Below are 26,130 nucleotides of genomic sequence, written 5' to 3'. Positions count from 1 at the left end.
TTTCCGTTTCTGCACCGATAGCTCCCCTAATGGTACCCGAATACAGAGACTCCAGAGACCGCCATGTTGCCCTATTCTCGTACACGGAAGCCGATGTTTTCGTTGCTTTGTATATTTTTTACGCCGAGTATGGCTTCCTCGATTTTTCTGTACCCTTCGCACACATAACTGCTCTATCGTGTGCAACCGTAAGTTTGTCAGGTAAGCAGAGAACAAGTTACATGTGCAAATAGCACTGGAGTTTATCTGCACACACTCTGTATTGATGTGTCACGAGCGCTATCAAGCAAGCTGAACACTTTGACTTGTTTCGAAGGTTTCCAGGTGTCTAATTGGTACGTGTTGAATCTAGAGTAATGCATTGAAGGAAACTAGGTAAACCTTTCAGACTATCTGAACATTTAGGCTTCGATCTTCATGTGGGCGAAGAAAAGAATGTGTACGAGGCAGTGCATGTGTGGTGCTGGACGACCTGCACTAGATATATCAATGTTCACAGCCAGATTAGTATCCACCCTGTATATTCAGTTTTGCATGTAGCTGCTCTAAGCTGAACATCTTTTATGAATACGTCTCTATAACAGAAAAGGTAAAGGTAAAAGGTAAACCCTAGAATAAATCCTTACTCATAATGCTGCTGTGTGTATCCTCATTTGGTTTCAACATATATTGCAAAAAAATGCCTGTACCTTTATTTTGTTTGAGTCATTCAGACACCATTATGAAATACAAGCATGAAGCTTGTGTTTGTGTGCTTCGTGTTTGTGTCTGTCCCTTCGTGTTCCCTAGTCACAGGGGTTTTTGAGTTATGCATGAAGGTTCCCTTCAGTGTACTTTTGATCCAGGTAGGGGTGGTACTTCTACAGCTCATCTTGTGGCAGGCTGTGTGACCTGTCTGTATTATATGGCTTACATGTAGGGCATTGCATCTTTGGGTTAAACCCAGTAAAACCTGAAAACAAACTTGTCGAAGTGAAAATTCAGCCACTAATACTGTCGCTGGAGAACTGTGCATTAAAGAGAACCAGTTGGCAGCTCGTGTTCATCAGAAATGCGAGAAGCACTCAGTTTTTATTTTCTGTCAGAAAATCCAAGCGATGCATGTACATCTAGAAGATGTACTTTTGACACAAGTAACTTATACCTGTAACTGTTAACATTTTTTTGTTAAAGTGACTGTACAATCTAACTCTAACTGAGTTACTCGGATACTATTGCGACATTTTCCACACGCCAGTTCTCTATGTTCATTTTGTCGTGGCTTCAAATACCCTGCCGTTTTTTGTTTTGTTTTTTCAAAGAGGAATTTCACGAGTTCTCTCATCTCTCACGCAGCCAGGATGGCCTTAGACTAACTCACACTGTGCTGTTAGGGCCCATGGGAAATCCCCCGTTTGTAATACGGTATAGCTATGCGTGAACAGTACAGGTGCTAAAAGAAGTTTTTTGAGTTACATTTATTCTGCTTCGTTTCTTAGGTAACCATCAAGTAACTAAGTTACTTTAATGCAATAACTGTAGCTATAGCTCAGTTACTATTTTTGCAGGCTAACTGTAACTGAGTAACTTTCCCACGACTGCCCAATATCGTCTGATCCTGCCCCGTTTCACGACACCTGAAATGAAACTAGAAGTTTGTCCCACACACACACACACGATTTTTAAGACATGAAACTCGAAAGCATACTAAGTGCCTACCTATGTGTTAGTGGGAAGAATGTCTACAAAATGAGATTCCGTTTAGTATAGGCCTTCATTAGAACATTCTCGGTCGGTAGTACCCAGTAGGTTGAGGAGTGCTGTAGAGATTATAGTACAGTGTTTTTGGTGGGGGCTTGGGGATGGCAGTGTTTGATAGAGCTTCTCTACTTTACACGACAAGATGTACATGATAGGAAGGACAGCAAGAAACATGCTTTTCGGTTATGTCTCTACCACAGAGAATGTGAGGTCTCCCATATTGTTCGGGGAACGTTTCGGCTCAAATCTTTAATTGTCCGAGACAGAATGCCACAGCCCCTATCTTCCTTCATGCGTGCTCCATCCTAACAATATTTACAGCAAAGCGAGACCTTATTTATTTGCATCTCCCACGCTCACGTTGCTGCACAGTCTTTTGCAATGAACAATGCATTAAAAATGGGTATCATTCACAGCAAAAAATATATATATATAAACATTGCTTATACAACACTCTTGGCTGAATGGAAATAATGGAAGGCATCAAAGGGATCACTGGGGACATTAGGGGACCTTATTTATTTGCATCTCCCACGCTCACGTTGCTGCGCTGTCTTTTGCAATGAACAATGCATTAAAAATGGGTATCGTTCACAGCAAAAAAAAAAAAAGCAGAAATGAAATATATATATATATAAACGTTGCTTATATAACGCTCTTGGCTGAATGGAAATAATGGAAGGCATCAAAGTGATCACAGGGGACATTTTCCACAATAACTGTAACTTGGGGTGTTCTGGGTACCTGGGGCTCCTTATTATCTCGATGCCCTTTTGTATAGCAACTAGGCTGCTGCATGTAATGTGGGATGGCCTGTCGCAACCCCTTCAATGTTCAAGCTTATACTCGAGGGCTAGAGCAAGTATGGAATGATGAAATAATGTTTAACTGAGCGTGGAACCCAGTTGCAAAACCACTTCCGTGGTTAGCTAAACATGTGCTAGAGTAGTGAGAGCACCGCCAAATGGGTCACTGACTTTGTGACACAAACTTTAGTGGAAAATTGATGTGTGCAAAATTCACAAAACTTGGGTACTCACAAAAAAATATAACTTTTGCACAATATAGGAGCATGTGTGACTATCAGGAACCATGCTAAGAGGTGAGCACTTAACAAGAAATAGAGCTTACACGTGCTACAGACTTTTCCTTTTGAGTCTGAATGTGTCCTGTGCTTAAAACCATGTAGGTTCGCAAAATGCAGGTTCTCCTTTCTGTTCCCAGTGACGTCCGTCACACAAGCCTGCTTGTGCTGCTGCGACACGTGTGTGCAATCACATATCGGCTACATTTTTTCCTTAGCTGTGAAATTGGGCAGTTTCACAAAATATGGCTCCCTTTTTCCTTGTGACAGGCCCTTATGCACAGAGTTAATATGCCTAAGCAACGCCTATGTCACTGGTGCATGCTTGCAGCATATCTCTACTCTCGCCAGTATCTTTGTCACACTTCGCAGGACCCTATTAGGGTTTGTGGAACTATTCCGAAACTCTTGAAGAAATGATGTTGTAAATATTGATTTATGTGTACTAAACATGCACATGAAAACGCTACATTTCTGCAGTTGCATGTTACAAAGCTATTGCACTTCAAAGGTCATGCCAGGGGCGTGCTACTCCGTCACTTTCACCTCTTCACCTCCTCACCCGTTTTTTAGAGTGCCGTTTTATCGTAATGAAAGGAAGTGCAGATTTTTTTGTTCCCGTGACTATGGCGTATCATAAAGAGGGAGCCGGCCAGCGGAGAACAGCATTCAGTAAGGTGACCTTTGGATACTTTGGGCAAGCGTGCATGGACGAAACGTCACTTCCTGTTTATCTGGTGATGTCTCTCAATGTTGCTCGATTCGTCAGCAGTGCCTTAAAAAACTCCAGAGTTCAAAAACTAGAGATGGGACAAATCTAGCATTTTTCGAATCCAGGGATGGTTCTGCGAATCCACGAATCTCGAATCTTTCGAATCCTTTCATAACAAAGATTTTAAAAGGCAAGGGGAAAAAAACACTTCTACTAAAAAGTGCTTTGAAGTAGAATTTGATATCATTATTTATTGAAAAACAAATTAAATAACAGTTTCAGGAAAGAGCATACCCATATACGTCTTAAATTTAATTTATTGAACACCTTGTTCATCGACTGCAGGAAATACATAAACTCTCGTGTCTGAATTATTTCTATAAAACTGAGAAACAATGAAAGGCAAAACCGCGTTGCTTTTAAACTTATAATGTAAGAGTTCCTGCCTGAACTCTTTCAGTCCAGCACAATGTAAACAAACAAACAAGAAAACACCAGCCAGCCATTCAGGTTTTCGGCGGACTGTGGAGGTTCCAATTTCAAAACGAAACAAATAAACGTGGTGGGTGGATTCGAAAGATTCGATTCCCGAATCTCGAATCTGCCTAGGATTCGAGGATTTACGGATTCGGTTGGCCCATCCCTATCAAAAACTGTTGAACTGAGGAATGTGGGACTTTGCGTGTCGAGTCCATGAACTACGACATATGAAACGGCGCCATACATTTAGTGGGCTGCATACAGTTTCTCAACCCCTGCAAGCTTCATAGTTTGGTTCCCAGTAACATTCTGTTTGATGCTAACGCACTGGACGTGAACGGACACGGTGGGCATGAAGCATAGATGTGCCGTCAGCGCTGTGAGCGCTGAGAGTATTATTCGCATGTAATAGTGATCCTTGATTATAAATGGGGTGGCCACATTATGTGCAAAAGTGTGGTTGCGAGAGTCAACAGAAGAAAAGTGTTTGAAAGCTGAAAAGATGAAAGCCATAATGAATATCATTCACATACACTGGTTCTTTAGCCCCAAGTACTTGCAAGTATAGGGTCGTTTCTGATCATCTTGTGATTTTCAGCTCCCTCAGTTTAACCCAGCCTCAAAGAACGCACATAGAGAAATGTCTCCTTTCATGTGCTACAGGTTCCTAGCACAGACAAAACCATGGCAGCATGAGGCAAACTAGAATGTGCTGACAGTTTCCAGTGCAGCACATGCCATACAGCCCTATAGCAACATATAGAAATTGTATTAGTGAAAAAAGGCTTTGTTTTTTTGTATATTGTATACTTTTTTACAATGCATAAATTTGTGCAGGAGTTTTTTGGACTTTTTGACAAAAAGTTTATGTTGTTATTTATGTTGATTATTTACGAGCAGTTTTTTTTTTTTTTTTTTTTTTCAGGATGTTAGTGTATTGTGCCTCTTTCCTAATTCTCACACGTGCACAGTAACCTCACACTAACCACGTTCAGTAATGGAAACTGGTCGTGATGTATTCCTTATTGTTCCTTCAAGGACTGTCTGGGCAACTTCCCCGGTTCAGAGCCATTAGCATCGAATGACCCTTCCTATTTTCAGTACAGTAGTACTGCGCAACAAAGGCTACTAGCAACGGAAACCAGTCGAGGTAAGTCACATTTGTTCTGGACTCGTGCGCAGTGGCACACGTGAGCTTGCCATTAAGAGGGAATATGAATCTGCCTCCATGTTTAAAAAAAAAAGACTTGTGGCATAATATTACCCTCCCAAGCAGCACAACATCTTGGCCCAATATTGGCAAAATATTGTTCAAATCTTAGACGAATATTGAGCCAACATTGCCAGTATTGGCCCAATCTTTGACCAATATTGGGCCGACATTGCCAATATCGGTCCAATATTGGGTCAAGTTGTTGTGCTGCTTGGGCTGTTGCTGCTATAATTTCATAAGTTTCTTCTGTGTGACACTACTAGGAATGTAGTCGAACGAAATTATTTTCGTGACTAGTTCCCTAGGAACCTATTACCACTTTCGAATGAATGACGCGTGTTTTACTCTTCTGAAACACATGGGAAAGGTGTTTACAGTACTTCCGATGAATAATGTCCCTGTTGCTCCTCCCCCCAGGTATCACGAACAAGCGGAAACGAGAGGTAAGCCACAAGTACTTGCGATTTATGTGTCTAGTTGTGACTGAAGTTGATCGTTTTATGATTTAAGTTTTTGTCATAATGATTCATTAGACACATAGGTTACATGGCTTTCTTTGTATTTTTTCTTCATTTTAGGCAATAGATCAGGAAGACCTTGAAGTACACTGGGTGAGCAGCATGCATTCTGCCTTCAGTTACAGTACAAAAGTGTAGCAGTGTGCAACAAGATGGCAGCACACTTTATTGTGTAAAGCAGCGAAATCGTGCTAGCATTGGTTTCGTGTTACCTGCTACCACGTGGCACTTTTCTTCGAGATCCGAGATTAAATTACGTTTCGCTAGACGGGTGATATCTTCCAAGTGAATTGGTTCCGTCACTTGTGACAATTTAGGCACTGTGAGTGCGCGCCCGTAATTGTAGGATACCGACAACGGAAAATTGTTTCTTCTCTTACAATCAGAACTTCAACAAAAAATTCATCAGTCAGGAAAATTAGCAGGGTTAATTGTAACAAAGCTGATCCAGATGAACTGTCCAGACGGGTCAATCGGAGCTTGAAATTCGTAGCTTGTTTCGACACCTTCATCGAAGTTGTGGTAGAAAGTAGCGTGTGCAAGTGCGACAGCTCAAGGAATTCAAGAGCCTGCAGTGTCAGTTGGAGCAACTCAAGATGCAAGTGGGTGTATAATTTGTTGACCTCTCCGACACTGCTTCTCTTGGGTGTAAAGTGATTCATCACTCTTGTCCAACTGAAAAGACTCTGTAGAGGAAAATGGAAAAGCAAACAGCAAGCAAATGTTTGCAGTGGTTGTTGAAGTACATGATTTATAGGCAAGTGTATGCTAACAAGGAGAAACGTTTTGCAACTTTTTATCTTCTGGTTGCTTATCGCCTAGGTGGGATTTGACAAAAAATGTGTGCAATTCTGCACAAAATATTTTGAAAAATTTCTGTGGGTGGTTGTCTTTGGTGCTGACATGTAGAGTCCTAGCTTCGATTATTTTTCATATAAGATTTGTTTAAGAAACATGTTCACAGGGATCATAAATGCATATTTAGAACATATGAGCAGTGGAGGACAGGAAGCTTTCTTGTTCCAAGCTCGGGTTCATAAAGATACATATTTATTTAATTGCAACTGCATATTGCAGCATGTACATTGTAATTACATTTCTATGCCGTGTACATCAAACATGTCGAACAACAATTCAACATGCTCCGAGTCAGAAGGCGCGTTGCCGTCTTGTTCCATGTAGATGCAATGCTAATCTATCTGTAGTGAAGTGTGGTGAACTATTTTAGTTCCTTTGAAACCACAGGCAAAACAGAAGCTGTTATTAACCACACTTGAACTATTTCCAGTCGAATAAATATTCCACAAAGGAAGGGTCCAAGCTGTTTATCGTGTACTTAAGCCTCATGCCAGATATTGGTACTGTTGAATAAGTTTTGTTATCGTTGCTCAGCCTTGGATCTTGCAGTGCTGTGGTGCCTCTGGTGTAAACCAGGACTGGGATATTCACTGCACTTTGTAATTCCCTGCCTTCCTAGGCTCTCAAACAATGCACTGCATGCTGTTATTGTAAAACGTTGATGCTTTCAGAAAAAGCCAGCAGTAGTCTTCAAGTGGGCTCAAAGGTTTTATCGTTATCGTTCACCATGCAAAAGAGTTACCAGAAACAAGATATGTTGCATTACATTACTGTAGTCATCATCATCAGAGTAAAGTTGTTGTCGATTATATTACATATCCTTTGAAAAGCTTCTGCAAACACAGTGTCGAAGAAATTTGAAACACTCAACTCTAGGCATAATGAAGTGAACTGAACTATACACCTCCATATGTCCTTCAAGGATTGTTGTAACCTTGTGGACGCTTTTGGCGGTACCAGCATTAGACTGTGCCACTATGTCATCATCAGACTCATTTTAGTATATGTTTGCATAGTTGTGGGGTTTGTTATTTTCGTATTTGACCTCGCAAAATTGTCATAAATATTGCTAATTTCAGTCTATTTGTCACAAATATTTTAAAGGACATTCCTAGAAGTGCCATTTACTGGCTTGGTGTTGTTACTTAAAAGAAAATGCGTCACACTGGTTATTTTAGTAGTATACTATCCCGTAAGTTCATCATTCTCAATTGAATAGTGTTTGCGTCGTCGTCGACGTGAAGTTAAGTTCACCAAGGAAGAGTTTGACCGACATGAGTTTCACGGGACAACAGCATGGACATGCTTCACGAAATTAAAATCCAGCGAAAGATTCTCGAAACCTACCTCATAATTAGCGTTCGCGTTTCGTTCGGTTTTTATTTTTGGGCGGATTCGGCGCATGTTTTTCTGTTTTTTATTGATTTTTACGATATCGGCGTTTTTCGATGTTTTTCCTGGCGTGTACATGGCTCACCCGACAGTTATCGGCGAATACAAATCACAATGTAATTTCCGCACGACGCTCATTCAACATGGCGTGATTCGCTGCGGTGGCGTATTACGGCTAACGAAAAAGTAAACAGACATTCACTACCATCGTATTTCTGTATGGTTTTCTGATCTGCATCAACAACTTGCTGGACATGTACAGCACTTACCCTTGTCATGTCCTGAAGTGTCCTCCTGTATTCGGTGTTTTTCGATTTAAACCGAATGAAGGAAAATTTACCCGGCGTATGGGTTTCGGTGTTTTTCGATTAAAACCGAAAACGCGGAACCCTACTCATAATGAATTCGCGAATTATTAAGATCGCAAAAGTAACTGCTTTTGCGCCATGCAACATTAACCACGTTGCATAATGTAAAACCCCGAGACTAGGAAACCTTTCCTCTCTTTTTTTCTTAATAAACATATTCCCCCCCCCCCCCCCGAGACTAGGGAACACGAAAGGACAGACACAAACACGTGTCTATCCTTTCGTGTTCCCTAGTCTCAGGGTTTTACATTATGCATCATCTCCACCAGCTCGCTTGCTTCCTAGCCATTTTTTCATTGTCATTAACCACGTATTTTTAGTTACAAAACGAGTCTACTCTATTCGAGCTTATCAACAGTTGGCGATCGGCGCGCTCAAGAAGCACATGAACGATACGTGAAATACATGAGGAGGGCATCGCATGCTCCGAACAGCGTGTCGAGTGGCATTGGCTAAGCGGCCTCTCGTCTCCAAAGGACTCGTGGTCACGCGAATAACCTTGTACTGATATCAAGCAGAACAGAACGGCGCCCTGCGTCGCCGCCGCCGCAGGGCACCTCTTTCATTTTCTATCATCTTCGTAATTTCTTGGCGTTCCCAACCAGTTCCTGTGGAGGATTTATTGACATTTGCGAGTAATGAAGTGCAAGGCATGTCACGTGGAGCGCTACTGTTTGAGCAACGATGGATACGTACCGGTTCGCACCGGTTGGAGTTGGGCCGGTACTGGTTGCTACGGCGTTATGGCTTGGTCTCGTAAAACAGATGGAGTTCAGTAGACGCTCTGGGGTTGCGATACGTAGTGTATACGCAAACAGTAAATCCTCGACAAACGAAATCGGTTTTCTTTTTCCTCTCGAATTATCGATTTTTTTTTCTTTATTAAAGTCTCGCGCTAGAGCCGTCCTCAGGCCTATACTTTCGCATGGGATGGGGTGACCGTGAAGTGCCCCGCCCCTTTAGAAGCATTGTCTAAAGATCGCACAGCTTCCAGGAAATTTAGGGGCTCTCTGATTGGACTAGTTCATGTGACGTTCTCTCCGATTTCCAGAGATGGAAACTCGGCATACTCTCAACATCCGGCGCCTGCTTCGGCCATGCATTATATCAAATTGCAGAGAAACAACTCGCGCCGAATTTTCGGCGTTATTCTCGGTGATGATCAAGGAGTAAACCGGCTCTATAGTTTGGGAATCGACCGGAACGGAGTCCCTTTAATAGTATCTTCGATATACTGCACCGGTGCGCACCAGACGTCTTCGATTAACGGGGTGCACCCCCGAGGCGCGTCGAGAAAATCGGCCGGGGAACGGAGAGCAATCCCAAGGAGCATTGCGGCAGCAGCAGACGCCATAGCACACGTACTGCTCGCGACACGCTTGTCCGAAATCGCTTGTCAGTAGTTGTGCAGCCCATATTTGCCTTGGTTGCCCTCGAAAATGTTGTGCCAATATTGTATTTAAAGGTAGACCATAGGCTGCACGTGTTTATTACTCGAAATAAGGGATCTTGCAACACCTGTAGATTTCAGGTGAGATAGAACACGGGGGGTGCTGATTCCAGACAAGCGTGCCGTGAAACACCAGGTGCCGCTTGCTACAAGCACCGCACCGCCGTGGTGCAGGTTTATCCTCGATATTGCCCTTTCTCTGTACGCCACCAGTGTGGATCATTGCGCACCCTGCTGTTTCCGGCGCAACTCTGGCTCAGTTTTATGGAAGATGATATAAGGCTTCCGTGCGGTTGGCAATTGTCTTCTGCCGAACTGGCCGAACACGATCCACACGAGCTGTTCCGCGAGTCGCCATCTGCATTGCCTACCAGGAATTGGCACGACGGGATGCTAACCCGAGTCCATTCTCTGATTGGTCACTTGTGCGCACCAGTTCCGTAGTTTGCCGTCCAAACCTACTCTTCTCGGACTTAAAACAAGCGCGTTTCTCTTGTTCCACAACACTATGATCTACCGCTCGACAAACGCCGCGGCGCACCGCTTAGAAAACGCCTCATGCGTCTGGGTTTTAATTGTGGCACTTCCGCATTTGTCAGATGGCCGCTTATATCGAATTTTTCCTGTCCCATCGACTTCATTATAACGAAGGAGTACTGTACATGTATATATTCTTGCTTCCGTCGCAATGGTATGCGAGATTACTTCAAAACATCATCATCCTCATCAAAACATCCAGTGCCGTACGCAAAAGCAGATGTGCAAGACATACTGAAGTCTCTTGCACAGACTATGACCAGACCGCAATGCTACAAGGCGGCGGGAACTCCTCGTTATTCCGTCTAGTACACCCGGAACTGAAATGTAGAGTTCCGTCCACGTTACCTCGGCCTATCCAGACGCTTTTGCGCAGGTTCCGTCTGGACGTCAATACGTACAGGCGCCAATTCCTCCATGAAATTGGGAAGGCTGATTCAGCGAACTGTACACTTTTTGCAGCCGTGGAAGATAGTGAGCACATTCTCGTGCACTGTCCTAGATACACATCTCAAACGGCTACCATGAAGTCTGCTCTCGACCGACTGGACAAACCGCAACTTTCACCTCGTAAAAGTGCTGGGTCCTTGGCCACCTGACAAGAGGGATGCTGCCTTGTCAGCGCTTGTGACATTTATTCAGAGCAGTGGTTTGGAATCAGTCTATTAGGACCATGTGATTCATTGTGCGCTACTAACCGATGATTTGGCCTTTGGCCGATATTTATCGCGAAAGCGGCGGGTTTTTCCTTCTTCTTTTTTGGGGGTGTGGGTGGGAATCTGTTTATGGGAGTAGCCGAATTTGTCGTGTGACGAATTCAATCTCCCCCCCCCCCCCCGCCTTCTTTTTTTTTTTTCGCTAACATTGATATCAGGTTCCAATAAAAGCAAATTTCACGAAAGAATCATCTCTATATATGGTTTTTGCGGTCGGACACCTATGTTCTTATGCAACGCTGTTGAAATCAACGAGTCCGCACTTTTCCCTCTCTTCTCTTCCTCGTATTGAACTACACGTACATTTCCCCCGTTAATTTTAGAGGCAGTAAAGTTAACAATGCTTTCATGCCTCTTTCGGGTATTCATGCTCCTAAGGGCGGGGAATAGAAGTATATGTATTGCGATAATTTGGGTGAGTTTATATCCACACTTCTCGCAGTAGAAAGGCGGATGAAAAGGCGAACGCTCGGCACAATTATTATTAATTGTATCGATTCGAAACATTCCTTTTGTAAAGGACAATTTCGCCTTAGATAGGCCCTTTCAACAGCGTATCGGTGAATGCAGATCGCTTTCTTGAATGTCGATTTTATACGTCTGTCTCTTTCTTGTGCGGTGTCGCATTTATTGGGACAAACGCAGCAACGGCATGCCCTACCCACCATTTCTTTTTACTTTTCTTCTTTTCTTTTTTCCTTTTGTTTTGGGAAGAGGAAGATAAGAGAAAATATTTAAAAAAATTCTAATTGTAAATGTTTCGGTAGAGCCTAGCAGTGTAACCTACATCGGGGACCTCGGCGCAGTGTGTGTGTGTGTATCACTGCTCGTTTGGAAGGACTATCGCATCCGGAAAGGTGTGTATGAGACCGATACGGTAATGTTCGGCACGATTTCACAGTCTACTTGGCCAAGTTTCTCTTCCGAAAACAGCGTACTTACTAAATAAACGACTTTTAAAGATTCGCACTCCCTTTGCAGCCAAGCCAGAATGACGTAAGCCTGGCACAAGAGTGGGAGCGCAGCGCAGGTGATTGTCTCCGAGGTCGTCTGCTTGGCGTTCGCACCACAATATACTAAGCGGAAAGACTTCGGTAAATAGGCCGACTTTCGCTCACCAGCCAAGTGAGTGCTGTCATGGCCATGTTCCGTGGAGCACGGTGTTACGCTCCTGGCTGTACAAACAGATAGACGCTAACCAGAAGCAACATTCCACGAGCCGATTTCAGACCTCTCCGCGAAATGCAGACGCCATCACTCCCGCACGGCGGTCGGACGCCAAGGTCTCTCTACCGCTCCCTGATTGGCCTTGTCCAAGTGACGTTTCTGGCGAGGGAAAGAGGGAGAAGGAATAGCACAGAAACAACTCCATTAATTCGCTTCGAATTTTCGACGTCATTATCGGCGATGAACCAGGAGTCAAATGACCCCATGCGAGTTGTGCCGGATAAACATAAAATGCGATGTAACCTGCGTTTTAGAGCAAAAGGGCTAGCAAACAGACATCGCTAATATGGAATCTCCTCCGGCTGTGACGTAACTGCAGGAGCCTCCGCCAGTGAGACAGCGCGAGATAGGTCACGTGATTGGAATGGCCGAAGCTGACACTAGAAACTCCGCCAATCACGACCGTGCTTTCAGCGGCCGTAGAGCCGCATCAGCAACCACAGGTAGCCTGTGTTTGAATTCAGCTGCGGCAATTGTCTGGCATCCTGACTTTATATGTATGCATCTAGGTGGCGTTGCTGTAGTTCTCGCTCTTCTGACGTCAGAGCTTGGGTGTGCGAAAGCTTGTATGTTATCAGGTAAACGACAAATTATTCTCGTTTTTTTCCTGGCTGCTCTGGTGCGCAGTACAGTGCGTGCATGATATAATGAACCCCTTTAAGATGGATTGGGCCGAATAATGTTATGCCAAAGCATACGTGCTTCTGAACCTTGAGGTTCTGCTGTGTATTTCATTCCGACATAAATTCAGCTAGGTTGTGCCTCTTAAAGGTGGCATTGGTTTCGAATGCATAGCCCTGGGCGGTTACAGGTTTATAAAGACATATCTCTGCGAATTTGAACGGGTCTACTGGAAGTGGCTTCTCGGGCTACTTCTTTTCTCTCTCTCTCTCTCTCTCTTCTGTTTTGATACTTTGAAGTGGAATACGAACGCCTACGTCCTATGGCCGCCGGACGAAGAAGCTATTCGCGTGCCGTTGCACGTCGGAAGGCATTCCTGTTATATAACCGCGCTTACGTGATACTTTTTCTCACAGATAACGAACGCTATGTAGAACGAATTAAGCAACCCAAGGCTTACATTGTCTCGCGACGTAAAGCGCCGAATTATCATTATCAAGGCTTACGTGTTTGTGTCGTCCATATTTGTTGGCCTGCCTCGGCCAATTCTTGTTGTTTACGTCGATATATACAACAGTGGACAGATGGTTCTGTTTCATACGAGACAGCTTAACCCAAAACGGTCCTTTTTTATTCCGTGCTATATCAACAGAGAATTACCACTGGCGGCCCCCAGGATGCAAAGATCTTCTATGGGATAATAAATGTCAGGTTTCAGAACAGCTACGTCACATTGAACGGAAAGACTCTTGCGGATGGCTATGAGTGACGTACTTTCGAAATTCTCCGTTCATGAAAATCCTTTAATAGAAGCATGGGAAGCACTTGGAACATATATTTTCTTACATCGTGATATGAACGTCGTGGATAATTTCGTTGAATCGTTCTTGTCCGTGCAAAACGACAGTCTCCACCCATACGAATCACTACGGATGAGCGAACTGAAGTGGCTTTTATTGAATCGTATGAGCCATTCCTTCCGAAATGTGGCGACAGCGTTGCCAAGTTAGAGGTTTTCCTTCCAGCTTGGAGGTCTTTATTGTAACCTAACGAGATGAATTTTGATTTAGAGGCTGATACATATTCTACATTACAAACTGGAAAGTGCGGCAGTTTTTTACTTGCTTTTTCAAGTTTTCCATGTCCTGCTTTCGGAAGAGCCTCAGCCTGTCAACTCGTTTACAGAGTTCGCCACGTTTTGCTGTTTTGCGTGATCGCGGTAGGGGTTGCATCCAACAACTTCCAGCAGAATATTTAAATCGTTCCTACGACAGGAAACGTTTTCTTCTTCTGAGAAGCAGCGGCTGCACTCCCACGACTACTGATCGCAGCCACCTTGTTTGCCGATGTCTATCGGTCGTGCACGCTCAATACAACGAAACGACTCGGAGCGAGTGGGTCGTTCGAAGGAAATCGCGCCTCCTATAATACGACTCATCACCTATTCGTAAAGCGCATGCGCGGTGCTCGAGTCGGTCGTTTCGTTCGGTGGAAATTAACGCCCTAAAACTCTCTGCTGTCCACGTGCTACTATCTTCAGGTACTGTTGCGAAAAATATTTCGGTTGGGCAGCGCGAATTTCCTGAGAAAATTGGTTCACAAGAATGCGCGCGGTGGCGGCGATCTCGCCAATGTGTGCGGTGACGTCAAGTCCGTCAGCACTTTTTATTGGCTGCCGAGAATCGTCTGCTAACGAGAACGACCAATGTAGACGCGCGGGAGGGGCGGCGCGAAATGCAAAAACAAATAAAAGAAGCCTCACTATTGGGTGACTAACATGACGTCAGAGACTGGAAGCCAAGGGAAGGAGCTTTCCTGACCCGCGAAATTTAATGCTCTCTTGCGCACCAGGATTGCGCGTCGCTGTCATACTTTTTGTGCTAATATATATCCTAAGGCTTCTGGTCCTAATGTCTACTCCTCTTGACGTCTTCTTTCTTTTTTTTTTCGGTCCTTCCATGCTCCCTTAAAACTTGCTTAAACGTTTTCTACAGACTTGAAACATTACTTGAATGTGCGCAAAAAAGAAACAAAAAAGGAACGCAACCGCAGACTCAAACTACTGCCTGCGATAGTTTGTTGTAACGTGAGTGCCATCTTTCAAGTGAAACTACTCGTCGTTGCTCTTCAAGACACCTTGTCTCTGGTCGTCTTACTAATTGGAAGCGGCAATATTATTTAGAATGGCTAGAGACAAACGGTGATTGCGTCGGTATAGTGGTTGCTGCGCTAACCCCACCCCGGCTATTAACGAAGAGCGTGCCATTGCGCAAGCTTCCTGCATGTCTTAGTCGGAGCCGAAACGTCTCCGATATCGTAACGAGGAACGGGTACATTTGGTCTTCCCACGTATCGTACGGTGATCTTACCATTCTGATACATATTACCGTGACCCGCAGTTACCTCCCCCTATTCTCTACGTAGCCCTTGATACCGCGCAGCCAATCTGCTATTTATGCGAGCCGCCTGGTCGGCGTCGAGGAAAAACAGTGACCCGTGCGTGTAACCTTCTTCCCTGTTTCGCGATTTGTCAAACAGTGTGGGCGGCTATCTGGGCGTCTCAGTGTGCGGAGATGCTACTCGCTAATGGCCTTCCGTGAGTCAATCGCTTCCTTTCGTCGCGATTTCTTCGTAAAGCTGTAGAAGCTGCGTGCGTCCTCCCAACTTCATGTTCAACGGCACAATATGTCACGGATCACTTGTCACTGTATAGCGTTAATTGCTTGTGCGCCATTAAAATCGAATTATCATCATCATCATGTCGCTGTGTTGGTTTACCAGTACGAGGCACAAGTGGCACTAGAATTCTTTGATGCATCGAACCTCTTTCACCGTTTTCGTAATTCTCGGGCTTTTCTCATCGAGCCAACACGGAGAAGTTGACGGAAAGTAACTGATCTGAGGCTGAAATACACGATGAGACGAACACAACGCGAGCCTCAAGATGCCCAAGAATATGGAGAATTGAAATATGGCGGACAGCGGCGGGGATCGAACCACGCACCTCTCGCACCACATTTCAGCGAAGAAGTTACTTGTAGTTCTTTAGCTTTCTAACCTATAGATAATAACCATATATGTATAGATGCCAACCCAACCCAACCCAACCCAACCCAACCTAACCTAACGCATGCGAGCGTTGCCAGCGAGCACCACGAAGAACAAGACGTTCGTTAACCTGTTGCGAACGTGACTCGCAGGGGTAGCAATTATTGCCGGCATGATCATCTTTTTGTCTGTATATGTATTTGCTTTGTGGCAGTGCATTTGCTTCCACATGAACAAACTTCGTTCACCCTAAGACACTGTGATCGACATTCTGTGACATGCTTCATTGCGTTCGGCGGAGTGTGACGCTTTCCACCGCACAATAGTCGTGTTCAACGGCATTGCTCTTTCCCCTATAGGCAGCGTTCGCACGGGACAACTTTTTCCAGCAACTATGAGCAACTTTGGAGTTGCTGTCAGCCGGCAACCTCCAGCATCTCGAGTTGCTCAGAGTTGCTGCGAATCGCTCGCCGACCGAAAACTAGAGAAGTTGCTCGTGCACCGGCCAATCAGCGAGGGGAGCATTGCCATGTGACTCCCGATGGCGTTGTGGATTTCGTTCGTGGATTCATGGGTTCAAGTCCTGCAGGTGCAGCTGAGAAATAACGTTTTCTTTTTTTACGAACATCACGGAAACATATCAGTTGCCATTTCTGGAAGGTAATAACGATCTATTGGGGCAATAAAACTGACTGAAATTTGATAAACAGCAGCTAAAGAAAAGATTCCACCAGTTCGATTCGATCCCACATTCTCCGGTCGCCATAATGTTGCTTGTGGGTGGAGCTACCGAGTTGCTGCATGTGAACGCGGACTCGAAATTGCTCGAAAGACGTTGGTTTGAGTTGCTTCGAGTTGCTGGGAAAAGTTGGCCCGTGTGAACGCCGGCATAGGGTTTATTCCCATGACGTCATCCGTAGGAGACCGCCACTGTCGCTAGCAGGCAGATGTGCTGCCATCGGCCGGCGTATTGTAGGTCCCATCCAAGCTGTCACCCATATCGCACTCACCGTATATTTGGTGTCTCAAAGTTGTTGTGCTGTGTGATTTGTAGCATATCCAAGTAATTTCCATGTTTTCGACGTTAAAAGTAATCTAAAAAGCATATGACAGCGAACGAATGCGGGAACAGAACCTCGAGGGACCTACAGTATGGCTTCGAGGTGACGTCAGTGAATAAACCCCATCTAACCACCCGAGCCAACATGGCGTTTCAACAGTTTTATTCAGAATTTCTTCGGGTCATATTTTGACGAGTTATTTCAAGATTTAAATGTAACCAGAATATATTGTGAAGTTATTCTTCAACGCTTCAACGCCGGAGATGCCGCTGTTAGTTTGAACACGACCAAAGTTTGATAGTTGTGGGTCGTCTCGTAGCGAGAGCCCGTACAACGTTACCAGAAGCCATCCAAGGTCGTCCGTTGTGTGTACCGTTGTACAAGGCATGACTGTGCTTCGTGGTTGTATGCTGTTCCCCCAGCATTTTCCTCTCGGGTGCATCATATTGTTGGTATGAAGCGGTTCACTGCATGTTGGGCTTTGTGAGGGGGGGGGTGGCAGTTATGGCTCATGCGATGCTTTCCTGGTGACGCAGCCTGGGCGAGGTCGCTCTCCATGTGTGTCTCATGTCGTGTTCTTGTCTTTCCTATCGGCCATCTCGGCTTAGCTTTTATTGCAGGCTGGCTTCGTCATCCGCCTCTTCTCCTTTGGCCGTTTTTGTAGTACGATTTATTTAGAAGTACTCTATCTGGTGCTTGGATGTAAAAGTGTGCGTTCCTTTCGCTAATAGTTACGAAAGCGTTTGCGCTTCCCTTTCCAAGCGTGACTTCCATTCCATTCCATTTTGTTGTGCACTGACAGGGGAGAACAAAAATGAGAGCGACCAACTCCTTGGAGATATCTCCAACGTCGTGCTGTAGACTGGGAGGTCTGGGGTTCGAATCCTACCACCGACTGTGATGTCCGAAGTTTTCCCTGGGTTTTCTGACACACGGATGTCGGCACAGTTACCCTCCCCCCCCCCCCGCCCCGCGAAGTCGGCCTAGCACGCGTACTAACTCCCCTGGATCCCACACCCTCCTGCCGTCCTCTCCCCATCTGTCGACGTCCTTACGCAGCTCACAGCCACAGTTGCTTCGCGGCACTAACTCGGAATTTAAAAAAAAGTACCGTAGTGTAACAGCTCCTGACGCCGGCAATAATTAAGACCTCCGGCGTTTTCTTCTTTTCCTTTTTTTATGTGGAGGGAGTGTACGGCTAATTTTATTCTCTTTGCGAACTCCCGCGTACCTCGCATAGAAGTCTTCTCTCTCATATAGATAACGAGCGCCAAACCTTGGGTTTGCCGCCCAAGCCATTAGTCACAGGAACTTTGCCAATGACACACACTCTCTTCCCACGCGTATCCCTTAACCTGTAATCATCGCCATTCGATTGCATACATTGTGTTTGCCAATGATGCAACTGTCTCTGATACGTATCTATATCGTTGCAGCATGGCTCGTCACGCTTCGGTATCGTTTCGATGTTGATCTCGTGGATTTCCGCTCTCTGTTACTGGCATGCGTAGGAACCGGCTGATGAGTGTGACGATGCCGTGATTATGCGACGATCCAGTCATCGTCGTCATTCTCATAAATGATCTGGCGGATGGTGATGTACTTTCGGAGACTTTGTATGCGTGCCTATCGCTGGTTGTCCTTCTTCAAATCGGAAGTGACGAATATGGCGTATAGTACCCGCGAAGTCCGTTCTGTACTGTCATCAGGGACTCATCGGCTTTCGTTGCGGTGTCCGTTGATGTTATATAATATTCGATGAGAGGAATGTGTTTAAAGCTTTTTGGCTCGTCGAGAAGGTCGGTTCTTTTTGCGTTTTGTATTCCGTCGTTCGTTATGCGTTTCTGTCTTGTTTGGACAGAATCAGCAATGCTAGGCAGGCTCCTATTCTGCAGTGACTTCCCTGCTGACGGATCCCCAAGTATGCGGGTTCGTGCCTTGCCGAGGGCGCTGGTACGTTGGTGGCAGGCTTCAAGCTTCCGTACGTCGTGCTCCACTGAGGACGTTAAATACGGTGTGCCCGGCGCAGAGGGTATTCGTCGCACGTTAAAGAACTCCAGCTGGGCAGAACTAGCCCCTAGACAGAAAACTATGACGTAGCTCATGTGCACAGTTGTCGTAAACTTATATCGACTGTCCGGACTCAAACGGAAGCTAAGCAAACAATGCCACGTAATTTCTTATGATACTCAAAGCCAACGTGTTTCTATTAAATTATAGCCAATTATTTCTAATCGAATTTTATAGCCAGCAGTTTCGCTACCCAGACAACACTGTCAACATTGCGGTTTCCGTTCTGCCAAGCCCAAGCCCCAAAGCTGCATGCCGATTCGAGAGGTGAACTTGCTGATTACTCGCTCTTTATGGTATCTGAAAGGAATCTCCAATCGGCATGTCGCCAACGCTTGTCACCGTAAAGCCGAAACCGTATGTTAGCGTACCGCCCAGTTTCCGTATGTATACTAAAAAAATAAAAAGAATAAAAAAGTCACGCGCTGTTGAATGAAATTTTGCATATGGAACCTACATACATGGGGTTATCTTTTTATCACTTACTAAGTTTTTATGAAAAAAAAACTATGAGAGCAGCATAGATGACGTATTTGCAGTTGAGCTATGCGGCTAAGCGGACATCCTCTCGAAGAGGGTACGTACGCATTGTTCACCTATACCTTTGCCATACAGTCACACAGTTCTGCAAACATCAGGGTCAGAGCTAACGTCATATGAGCACGTTTTGTCATCACCACACCAAACAAAGAAATGTTCTCTTGATCTCTTGCAAATGCCCATGTGAACATTAACTTGTGCATTACAATTTCTTATGATTACTTGTGTCTCAAAGTTCCAACAAAAAGTATCGAATTCCTAAACATTTCCAACGGAGCTGTTGTTCCCTTGCAACACTCACATACTACGGGACTATCGGAGGAGAAACTCAAACATGGTATTGTTTGCAGACTACTAATCTACATTCCAAAACACATAGTATGTCTCTCTTCTTACCAACTTTTTTTATTGCGTGTTAGCGCCGCGAAGCAACTGTGGCTATGAGCGGCGTACAGATGTGGACAGATGGAGAGAGGACAGAAGGACGGAGTGGGGGACAGGGGGATTAGTATGCGCCCTGGGCTTCTTAGCAACTAATCCCGGCTTTGCCTTTTTAGATTCTAAAATGCCTTCTTTGTTCGCTCGACTCCCGACGTATGTAAACAAACTCCGACGACAGAAACTTTTTGCCTACTTCTCTCTATTGAACTGCACAGTATGAGATGACCAGCAGACAAAATGAATTCCGTTTTCATAAAACATGTCAATTTGTGGGTATTAAAAACTGAAGCAGATGAACATAATTCAGCCGATACCGCATTCACTACGCGCTCGCTTCGCTCGGGAGACCTTCTTTCGTCCGCCATCTTGGAAGTTCGGGGTGCCACCTGTAGTTCATTGGAATCGCGACACTCCGTGACCTACAGCGATCATCTCTATCGCTCCAAAGCACGTGACTCCCTGACGTGGAATTAGCGCTGTGCTCCCTGTGCTGCCGCTCGCCACGGTTTCGGTTTCGGCTCATTTGCATACCAGAATGCGAGCGATGGATATTTCAACGCACGTGCGCTATTCTGGACTCTTTTTAAATACACGGAATGGCTTTGAACGAGAAATGTCTCCTCACCTGCCATCTCAGTTTTGCCCGAAATCTCATAATTAAGGAGTTAATTTATGAATTTTAGGTAATTAGTCATTTTTTAGTTACATACATTCCGCCTGGCCGTATAACTCAACTACAAAAACATCTATGCTGCTCTCATAGCTTTAAAGGAATTTAAAAAAAACGTCCTGTATAACTCGCAGTGGAATAAAACTGATTTCAAAGCCAGTCGAAGGCTCGGACATTCCATTTAACGCTGACTTTCCGGTGTATATGCGGGTTATATCTGTAAAAAAAAAGTAAAAATACTTGGAGTGGAATCTGCGTTAGGGGAAATGCTCTCACTACCTTACAGAGAGCGTCTGTCTTTCCGTGAAACATGGAGGACATAAATCGTTCTGCCTTTTATTACCCGGATGTTTGCATAGCGCTCCCGTAGGCGACGCTTGACTAGCGAAGAGGGTGATTGATCGGAGACGCTCCCATTAATGTTGCGGCATGGAATTAACAAAGTAATCAATCAGCCCGATTTGCGACGCCCTACACAATTACGTCACCGCGACACCGTCCGTCCACCTCCTCCCCCATTTAAATGAGCTTAGTCAAAATGTTCAAAAACCACCTTCCGTTTCGTACATGATGTAATCAATGTCACGAGGACATTCTTAACTGCTGCACTTCACGATCTTTCTTTCTTTTTTGTTCAGTTAGCAAAGGGACGAGGAATATCCCAAATATCGGATTCGGTGGTTCGGTTCGAATTTTTATGGTTTCAAACACGTTTACGATATTTATGATTTACGTAGCGTCAAAGTCGGCCGAGAATAATATAAAATATGTGATGAACTTACTTCAACAGAACTGCCACGGCGCCAGAGAAAAAGAGAGAGAGAGACAGACAGAGAAAACCGTTTAGGTGCCTTTTTCAAATATTTGGACCGACTGCATGCAACCTCGACGCATCATACGTGATCAAATGGGAGCTACACTAACAAGTACAGTGTCTTGGAAATGATACTTCACATTCCCTGGTACAGAGAGAACATTGCTTCGTTTCCGGGCAAGAACGCCGCATTAAAGTATACCATTACTATGCACTGAATCTGAGCAAATGCGCGGTACGCCATCCATTTGGAGGCCCGCCGCGGACACGAAAACGTTATCTGGCACCAGTGCGGACACGGCTTCGCGCGCCACTTGCGTCCGGCAGCCCCTCTCCTCTACTACCCCGTGCTCTCTGCACACACGGTCGACGAAACGCTTTTGTATCGTCGTCCCCGTTGGATATCAGGCGGACATCCGCCGCCGCTGCTCATCCGTGCGCAGCAAGCAGTGAAAACGTTAGAATCCTCGATTCGCAACGCCGTTTCCCAGGTACTTTCTGGTTGGCTGAGCCCTTGCCCCGGGGACAGGCTCTCCGTTCGCGTATTTGCCTTGTGGTTCTTTGCTCGACTACTTCTCCGTAATAGTTTACTATTAGTCGTGCTGCGCAATAAATGTGATTGAAATAAAGTGTGCGCACAGTTCGCGGCGCTGATTACTTTCAGAAAGTACTTCCTTCGGTTGCCTGGTTTACTCGCTCTCGTTGTGTACGGAGGAGTTCGGTCACGGCCTGCAGTAGAGCGTCGGTTCGGTTACTCAGAGTAAACGGTCATTTAAATGCTTCAAGTTTCTAACTGTGACGTAGGTTTGCACAATATACTCATAAAGGGTATTTAAGTTACTGAGTACCAGGCGAAAAAGTATCTTCGAATAGAGTTACTAAATACTCACAGGAGTGACTTTCAAGATGCTATCAAGTTACAAACAAGGAAACTGAGATAAAATGAGATACTCGTTCCGACACTCTTCTGTTTTCTCGATACCTTCTTGTAGGATGCTTACCTCCTCGCTCCATGCATGCGTATATGTAAGCGGCAGCGCCCAACAACAACGCACAAAGCTCATCATTTAATCTTCCTTCCTGTCTAAAGGCAAACAAACAAACAAATCTTAGGAGCAACCTACGAAATGAGTACAGTTTACTTCCGAAAAGAATTTATACTAATAAATAAACAAATAATAATAAAAAATAAGAAGAAACAACCAAGAGAGAGTGAGAGAGATTTATAAGATACCAAGCTACTCCCAAATTTATTTATAGGTAGGTTGGGTAGGTTACGTACAGCTCCCGTCAAAGTTAATAATAACACTGGAAAAAAATCGCTCTCATTTCCGAACGTTATAATAGCCGCACTGGGGAAACGTTAAGTGAACAAAATCCTTGCGTTAAACTAACAGAATAATTTTGTTTGATTAAGATTTTCTTGTGGCCCCAGGGGTTGCTGTAATCGCGCTCGGGTACGAGACTTTTTTTTTCAGTGTTATTATTAACTTTGACGGAAGCTGTACAAGCCTGCTGTAACGATGCCCTGGTTACTTTTGCTCAGAGCGTACTTTGGTTTCCTTCACAGAATGTCGGTGGTTACCTTGGTGGTTACTTCCTCGACTAATTTTTTCCTAATGACGCTAAATACTCGCGGTCTAATTTGACTGAAGGGAAAGCGCGCTACTTGGGAGCGGCGGGTTTTGTGTTTTGTTCCAAGGGCAGTCGGTTGTTGTTCGGTTGCGGTTCTGGCTTCCGGTGTTTGTTACTCCGCGTGCGTAGGGAGTGAATGACAGTGCTGGTGGGATGTTCAGCTAATCGGTTCGCAATGGCTGCGTTCGTTTTCCTCTGGCGGAAGCGCAAGAGAGAAATCGACGTGCGCCTCGCTGTCAAGGACGTTGACGTGTGGCGAATTTTCTGTCGGCAGCAAAATGTGCGTGGCGGAGAGAATGGCGCGCGCCTTGTCTTAGCGGTGTTTGCTTCACGGAGAAATGGTTGGTCGAGCCGCGTTGCACCACGCGAGTCCGGCCAGAAGGGCTGCCCGTTGTAGGCGACTATTGTGAGTAGTTGAAGCGTGGAGCTTGAGAAGACTTTTATACTTTACCCAAGCGGTCAAATCATTGGCCTCACCGAAGTGTTACAGCGTTGAAGCATGCAAAATAAGGAGCACGTTCCAGCGCTGCGGGGTTATTTCTTTCGATCTTGAAGGCTTGACGTACGTTGCTCACCAGTTATAGACTTGCTTTCGCGCCACAAATCCGAAACGTACAACAAGAACAACAACTTTATTTTGAGTTGATGAATGGGGAGTTTCATCGCCATGGGCGATATGCTACCCCAGTGCTGGTGGTGATGTGGGGAATGAAATAATGAGCCCCTTCACAATAAGTATCGAAGTACGATGGTGTCCGAAAAGGTCAAAAGAGCTTTGATGGCAGTGTGTTGGTGGGATGGATTTGACCAGGGATCAGTCACTGGTTCAAAAACACATTACTGTCTTCTTGGCTGTCAATGGCTTCGGTCTTTAGTGCGATGTTCATCCTCCCACTTTCACTGACGGAACTCTAGCCGTGATGTGTAGGGTATCGATTGTACTCGATGAAACACCGTTATCATCGTGATGAAAACGAAGCGTTGCTGTTGATCCACACATTCGGGAGGTTGTGTCCTTTCGTCTGTAGCAACATCGCATTAGCTACTGACGGTTGTAATCCGGGTGTCTTTAACTTTCCAATCTGCGCGGATCGCACCAGATTACTCGAGCATGCGGCAGAATAGTTTACGGACTATGTCTCGTCTCTTCAGAACCACACCATAATTTATGCCCTTGCAGTCTCCGTGTCTCGCAATGTATTCTCCCGCAGCATTGTTTCTCTGTGTGACGAGGGAGTATCCTAAAGTTCATTCCTAGTTTTGAGAACTGTGACGTCATTGGGTGCCCAATCTACCAACGCGCCTGGCAACGTCGTTCCTCGATGATCGACTTCCGTCTCCTCAGCGCAAGAACTTGCGGCCTTCCAACGTGGGGCGGAGAGCGGAGAAGAGCTCAGTTGGCTACGAGACAGGCGCCAGTGCTTCTGGTGACGTCACCCACTCTTGGAGTATACGTTGCGACAGTTTGTCTCTGCGCACGAGAGGATTGAGCTGGGGGAAACCACGTGACGAAGTGTGTGTCCAATCACGTGACAGGGGGTATTCGTGGACCGGCATGGTACTATGCTTGGGTTCACAGAAGGAACCACGTGCGCCTCAACCTTGAAATGTTACTCCCCCCCCTTATTAGGAGAGGGACCAATGAAGTCGCTCCACGGACATTAGGGAAGGGGGACACTGGGGAGCTGCGCAAACAGCTGACCTACTTATAATAGCGTATACGAAACTATGAAGCGTTGGGGGTCCTTTCGGAAGCTAGTGGAACCACATGATGTTCACCGATGGCATTTATATTTCACGTACCCGACAGAACTTTTGCCACACATGCGCGACATAATAGCACGATCGCGTACATACCCCCTGGGGCCACGATACGTCGTTCAGATAGTCCGCATAACTCCTTCTATTTACGTGGCAGGGAGATTAACAAATTTTGTCTCGCGCAAAAGCGATTTCCGGTGTAGAGCAAAAATGAGCAGCGGCGCCTATGCGCGTTGATTGCTTTGCCCGCTCGCAAGGTGTAAGTGGTAGGGAAGGTCCCGACGGGGGCTATTAACGGTCGTCAGCGGTATCGAGTCAATCGCTCTTGATCTCTCCTTATCATGTAGTGATTTACAGCTTGCGTACCGAGCGTACTTTTAATGTAAGCACCGTTGGACAGCAAAATGGCCGCCTATTGCCAGTGGATCGTGGGAAAGACCGATTTCATGGAAAATGACATGCACGTAATCGTTCGTTACGTAAGGTTAACGGGGTTTCGCTTTTTATTTTAATTGCTTACGGGTCGAGATGACGATATTGATACGGGACAACTGGAATCGAACGAGGCATAAGTGGACGATGGCCTCGCATCTGCCCTCCTTCCACAAACGTTCATGGTTTGTTACCGGAAACGGTAACAAGAAACGCTAACCACCCTAATTTTGTGGGAAACGAACATGTTGTCGTTTTCTTTACCAGAAATCGAAGAGCGGTAACGATAACAGGAACCGAATTCATCAATTCGTGCTGGTGGACGTCGTCATATTGCATGTGGTGGCTATTACCTGTCGCTGGTTTACCTTATGTAACCAAACCGCACATGAGTGGATATAAGGAGCTTGCGCAACAGAAGAGCAATTGTGGGGTACAAATTCTGCTCCACAATTTGTACCTCACAACAACAACAGAAAAAAAAAAAAAAAAAAAAAGAACCAGCTTCGTCTTCGAATAATACATTTTAATTTTCTAAGCGGGCACGAGATTGCGTGTAGCTGACGCTGCATGGATAAGTTGCTATGTTGTGAGCAGGGATTTCGTCTTGAATGTCTGTGGACTTTCCCATATTTCATTTAGAGTTTTGGAAACAGGATGGTGAATATAAATACTCTGATGTTTTCTATAAGTTGTGTAGGGCTCTTGCGTTGTGCTAAGCTTTGTTGCGTTACGTCTTGCA

At 45.2% G+C, this 26,130-nt stretch overlaps 1 protein-coding gene across 6 annotated transcripts in view; it reads left to right on the top strand.

Moving 5' to 3' along the window:
* The window catches only part of LOC135385993 (transcription factor 12-like), a 102,523-nt gene that overhangs the window by 2,732 nt on the left and 73,661 nt on the right, over positions 1 to 26,130 (top strand). For all 6 annotated transcript variants that reach the window (XM_064615670.1, XM_064615677.1, XM_064615666.1 and 3 more), the window contains exons 3-5: positions 5,055 to 5,166; positions 5,647 to 5,672; positions 5,808 to 5,840. In XM_064615670.1, the coding sequence (XP_064471740.1) occupies positions 5,055 to 5,166; positions 5,647 to 5,672; positions 5,808 to 5,840 (171 nt within the window). The remainder of the gene's footprint in view (positions 1 to 5,054; positions 5,167 to 5,646; positions 5,673 to 5,807; positions 5,841 to 26,130) is intronic.

Source organism: Ornithodoros turicata, chromosome 2 (assembly GCF_037126465.1).
Source record: "Ornithodoros turicata isolate Travis chromosome 2, ASM3712646v1, whole genome shotgun sequence".
In the NCBI taxonomy this organism is placed as follows: domain Eukaryota; kingdom Metazoa; phylum Arthropoda; class Arachnida; order Ixodida; family Argasidae; genus Ornithodoros; species Ornithodoros turicata.
The sequence above is the reverse complement of the archived record's forward strand: the minus strand, read 5'-3'. Positions and strand labels throughout refer to the sequence as shown.